Below are 5,303 nucleotides of genomic sequence, written 5' to 3' on the forward strand. Positions count from 1 at the left end.
GCTTCTGCACAAAATAAAAGAAACCACCATCAAAATGAAAAGAAAATCTACTGTATGGAAGAACATATTTGCAAAGGATACATTTGATAAGGGGTTAATATCCAAAATATATAAAGTACTCATATATCTTAACAAAAGGAAGACAATCCAATTTAAAAATGGGCAGAAGACCTGACAGACATTTCTCCAAAAATGACATGTAAATGGCCAAGAGATAAATGAAAAACTGCTCACAGTCACATATCATCAGAGAAATGCAAATTAAAACCACAATGAAATAACACCTCATACCTGACAGAATGGCTATCATAAAGAAATCAACAAACAATAGTGCTGGCAAGGATGTGGAGAAAAGGGAACACTAGTTTACTGCTGGTGGGAATGCAGACTGGTGCAGCCACTATGGAAAACAGTATGGAGTTTTAGAAAGAATATATACCCCTATGTTCATAGCAGCATTATTTACAACTAGAGGCCTGGTGCACGAAATTCATGCGGAGGGGGGCATATGTTTAAACTAGAGGCTGATGCAAATTTCGTGCAAGGCGGGGGCGGGGGGGAGGCTCCAATCCGGGATCCCTCTAGAGATGTCTGATTGCTGGTTTAGGCCCGATACCAGGGACATTCCTCTCATAATCCTGGACCGCTGGCTCCTAATCGCTCACCTGCCTGCCTGCCTGGTCATCCCTAACTGCCCCCCGCTGCCGGCCAGGTCACCCCCAATTGCCCCCCTGCTGGCTTGGTCTACCCAAGCAGCCTGCTTGTTCAGTCCTTTGGTCATCCCTCACTAACCCCCGCCAGCCTGGATGTAGGCAGCCATTTTGTGAGGGCCTGAGGGTTAATTTACATATTACCTCTTTATTATATAGGATAGCTAAGATTTGGAAACAGCTCAAGTGCCCATCAGTAGATGAATGGATAAAAAAGCTGTGGGACATTTACACTATGGAAAAGTAATGAAAAGCAAGGACCTACAACCAAAATTACTCCATCCAGTAAAGCTATCATTTAGAATAGAAGGATAAATAAAAAGCTTCCCAGACAAGTAAAAGCTAAAGAAGTTCATCACCACCAAGCTAGTATTGCATGAAATGTTAAAGAAAAAAAAAAGATAAAAAATATAAACAATAAAATGGCAATAAACACATATATCAACAATTAAATCTAAAAATCAAAATAAATGAACAAGCAAAACAGAAACAGACTCATAGATACAGAGAACATTTTGATGGTTGCCAGATGGGAGGGGGCTGGGAGATGGGTGAAAGAGGAGAAGGGATTAAGAAAAACAAATCTGTTGTTACAGAATAGTCATGGGAGTGAAGTACAGAATAGGAAATACAGTCAGTAATATTCTAACAACCATGTATGTTATCAGATGAGTACAAGATTTATCCGGATGAGCACTTAGTAAGTTATAGTGAATCACTGGGGTGTACACCGGAAACTAATATAATACTGAAAGGGTTAGCTAGTAGCTTGTTTAGGGAGGTTTAGAGAATGAGGAGGGTCCAAGGGAGAGGAATGAATAGATGGAGACTTACTAGTAAAGATGCCAGGGTGTGCTTATCTTACTTACTTCTACAGAGGATAGAAAAGTGCCACACCCAGATAGAAATATTTCTGGCCTAAGCAATTAAAACAGCCATAAACCAAGGACAGACAGGGGTACCTCTGGCCTGAGCAATTAAAGTGACCATAAGTTAGACCAAAAGTAGCCCTGACCTGAGTAGCTGGGAAAGCTATAAGATAAGGCTTTCTCTGCCAGCACAACTGGAAGAAAACCGTAAGATAAATCAAAAGTGACTCCAACCAGCAAGATAAGGGGGAGAGAAAATGGGGGGGGGGCACCACGTGGGCTTTGAGATTTGAAACTAATTCTATGTAGCAAAATGACCAATAAGGAAAACATAGGGGTCCTAAATAAAGGAAAGGGACCTATAAGAAAAGGTCAGATTCATCCCAAGAAAACAGAAACACCAATTAGAAAGGATATATGCACCCCTATGTTCATAACTGCACAATTCACCATAGCTAAGATTTGGAAACAGCCTAAGTACCCAAAAAGGTAATAGATCAACCGAAGGACTTGTATGCATGCATATAAGCATAACCACTGGACATAAGATACTGGGGGGTAGGGGAGGCCAGGGGATTGTCAAGGGCGGGGGAAAAAAGGAGACATATGTAATATTCTTTGTAATACCTTAAGCAATAAAACAATTGAAAAAAAGAAAAGGTCAGATTCAAACTAGGAACTGCAGCATACATAAACTGGAGACAAAGGGACACGAGGCAGAATATTTTAATTTTTTTCCTTTAGAAAGAGAAAGAGCAGGCTCTTCCCATGGGGGGTGGTCCCTCCCCATGGTGTCCCCTTTGGTGACACCCCTGCGCAGATGGAGTTTGTATCTGCTTCCAATAAGCTTCTACATTTTTTATTAAAGAAGTCTTTTTGTCTGTGAGTTTATTCTTCGAACTTCATGAGGACAAGAACTCATGGGAAGAAAAGTCTGCACCCCAAACCCCACATTTCAATACCATATATCAATTGTACTTGAAAAATCACAAATGATTTAAATAAAATAAAGTTAACTTGGTGATACCCCTCCCAAAACAATAAAAAATGCAAGAAATTAAAGAAACAGAACTGATGGTTGCCAGAAGTGATGGAGGTGAGGAGATAGGCAAAAAAAGGTGAAGGGAATTAAGAAATACAACCTGCCAGTTATAAAGTTAGTCACAGGGATGTAAAGCACAGCACAGGGAATATAGTCAATAATATTGTAATAATTATGTATGGTGCCAGAAGGTGCTAGAGTTATGATGGTGATCATTACTTAAGGTATATAAATACCTAATCACTATATATATACCTGAAACTTACATATTACATATCAACTATAATTAAAAAATGAATATTTTAAAAAGCTGGGACATAAACAGATATTTCTACACTCATGTTTATAGCAACATTATTCATAATAGCCCAAAGGGGGAAGCAATGCAAATGTCCATCACTGGATGAACACATAAAGTCTGGTTGTACATACAATAAAACATGACACATGTTACAACATGGACGAACCTTGAAAACACTATGCTAAGTGATATAAGCCAGTCACAAAAAAACAAAAAAACAACAACAAATAGGGTATTATTTCACTCATATGAGGTGCTTAGAGTAGTCAAATTTATAGACAGAAAGCAGAATGGTGGTTGCCGGGGGCTGGGAGAAGGGAGAACGGGAAGTCATTGTTTAATGTGTGTGGGCACCAAGGCTCTGTTTTCAGCCCCCTTCATTTTTTTTAAAATATATTTTATTGATTTTTCACAGAGAGGAAGGGAGAGGGAGAGAGAATTAGAAACATCGATGAGAGATAAACATCGATCAGCTGCCTCCTGCACACTCCCCACTGGGTATGTGCCCGCAACCAAGGTACATGCCCTTGACCAGAATCGAACCTGGGACCTTTCAGTCCGCAGGCTGACGCTCTATCCACTGAGCCAAACCGGGTAAGGCCAGCCCCCTTCTTACCTTACCACCCTTCTCTAGGCAATCCCTTTTGGTCTTAATTGTCCAATTTTCAACAAGGTGAGAGAGGTATGTTTCCCTGTAAAGTGGTATCAGCATCAGGCAAAGGCTGCCTAGTACATTTTCTTCCTCATTCTGATTTATATTGGGTACAGCTGCAAAATGAACTGCCTTTCCTTTCTTCAACTGTGACTTCAGAGGGTAAGGACTAAATCTTCCTCATTTTTACCTTCCCAATACCCAGCACAGGAACACAGGACATGCTTGGGAACACAGGACATGTTCAAACATTTGAATTAACTCTAGGTCAGCACTGTCCTATACAACTTTTTGCAATTATGGAAATGTTTTATTGTACTACCCAACATGGTAGCCATTAGTCACATGTGGCTACTGAGCACCTGAAATTTGGCCTAGTACAAATAAAGAATTGAATTTTAAATTTTAATTTATAATTAAATATTCACATGTGGCTAATGGCTACTATAACAGACAGTGCTGCTCTAGAAATCCCTCTGGGTTATATACTGTCTCTAGTCTGTCTCAGGTTATTTTTTAATATTTTCTTAAAAGACAAGAATTAGAAATACCCTGATTCACTAGGGTTGGATATTTGTCCCCATAACTTCCTTTTTTAAAACAATCTTTATTGTTGACAGTACTACATTGGTCAATCAGAGAACATAAAACACGCAAATTCTGAAAATGTGGGCTCATATAATCTCATTGACAGATTGACTTTTCACGTGTTTCTCCTCAGCCTAACGCACTGACACCATTTCACCCAGTTCCCGGTCCCTAAGGGAGAAGACAGCGTCCTACCTACCATTTTCACGATGTAGTAGGCCATGGCATGCAAGTGTCGGGTGGAAGTTCCGCTCGCGATCACAAAGTAATCTGTGTATCTCATTTCGGGCGGAACCCGGATCACACAGATGTCTCTTGCATTCTCTTGCCGCAGAAGCGAAACCAACATATCGATGTCAAACTTGGGCCCCGTGTGATCTGAAATGCACCAAGTTGTGCTCGTGTCAGGTGGCCCAGTCGGCGTCAAACACGGGGTGCACCGGAGCCACGGGCCCCTGACAGTGGAACCGCTGCTGCTGGGCGGGACTGAGGTCCGAAATGCCTTCAAAGACACGGCAGGCCAGGCCCCCGGGCGCCCGCCGAACCCGGACAGGGCTTCCATCCAGCACCGCCCGGCTTTTGTAGGAAGGATGCTCAGGGCGCACGGAGCCACCACACACCCTTTGCTACTGCGTGTGCAGAGCGAGCCACACCCCAGCCACGAGAGCCTTTCTATGACTAGTCCCCGAGGGAAGGAGCAATGAGCCTCAGACACAGAACTGGCGCAGAGAGGGAGGGAACAGGCGCGCGCGGGGGAGGGTGACAGCGCAGGGCGTGGGAAATCCAACACCGGACACAGAGGGTCGCGGAACCCAGATCGTGGGCTGCAAGGGCTCTCGCTGTCTGCGTTACCTGGCCCACGGCCTTCGTCTGAGATGAAGGAACTCAGGCCTCGCCGGGGAACCCAGGAGAGAGCTAAACATTTTAAAACGGCTCTTCCGTTGAACCCTCGAGTTTTTCTTATATTGCCACTTGGGTTATAGAACAACCGTTATCTGTGAAAATCTCTCTTTTTTCTTTCCTGCAGAGATTTGGATATTCCGTTCCTTACCCTGGAGCAAGAGAACTGATAACCCCCTGAAGTTCCACCATGGCCCGCCGAGGGCCCAGGCTAGTTCCCCAACACTTGCCTGGGCAACAG

At 43.0% G+C, this 5,303-nt stretch overlaps 1 protein-coding gene across 1 annotated transcript in view; it reads right to left on the bottom strand.

The window, feature by feature from the left end:
* The window catches only part of MALSU1 (mitochondrial assembly of ribosomal large subunit 1), a 16,961-nt gene that overhangs the window by 11,287 nt on the left and 371 nt on the right, over window positions 1–5,303 (bottom strand). Inside the window, exon 2 of the mRNA XM_006779088.2 lies at window positions 4,362–4,540. Within this exon, the coding sequence (XP_006779151.1) occupies window positions 4,362–4,540 (179 nt within the window). The remainder of the gene's footprint in view (window positions 1–4,361; window positions 4,541–5,303) is intronic.

Source organism: Myotis davidii, unplaced genomic scaffold (genome assembly GCF_000327345.1).
Source record: "Myotis davidii unplaced genomic scaffold, ASM32734v1 scaffold168, whole genome shotgun sequence".
NCBI classification, from domain to species: domain Eukaryota; kingdom Metazoa; phylum Chordata; class Mammalia; order Chiroptera; family Vespertilionidae; genus Myotis; species Myotis davidii.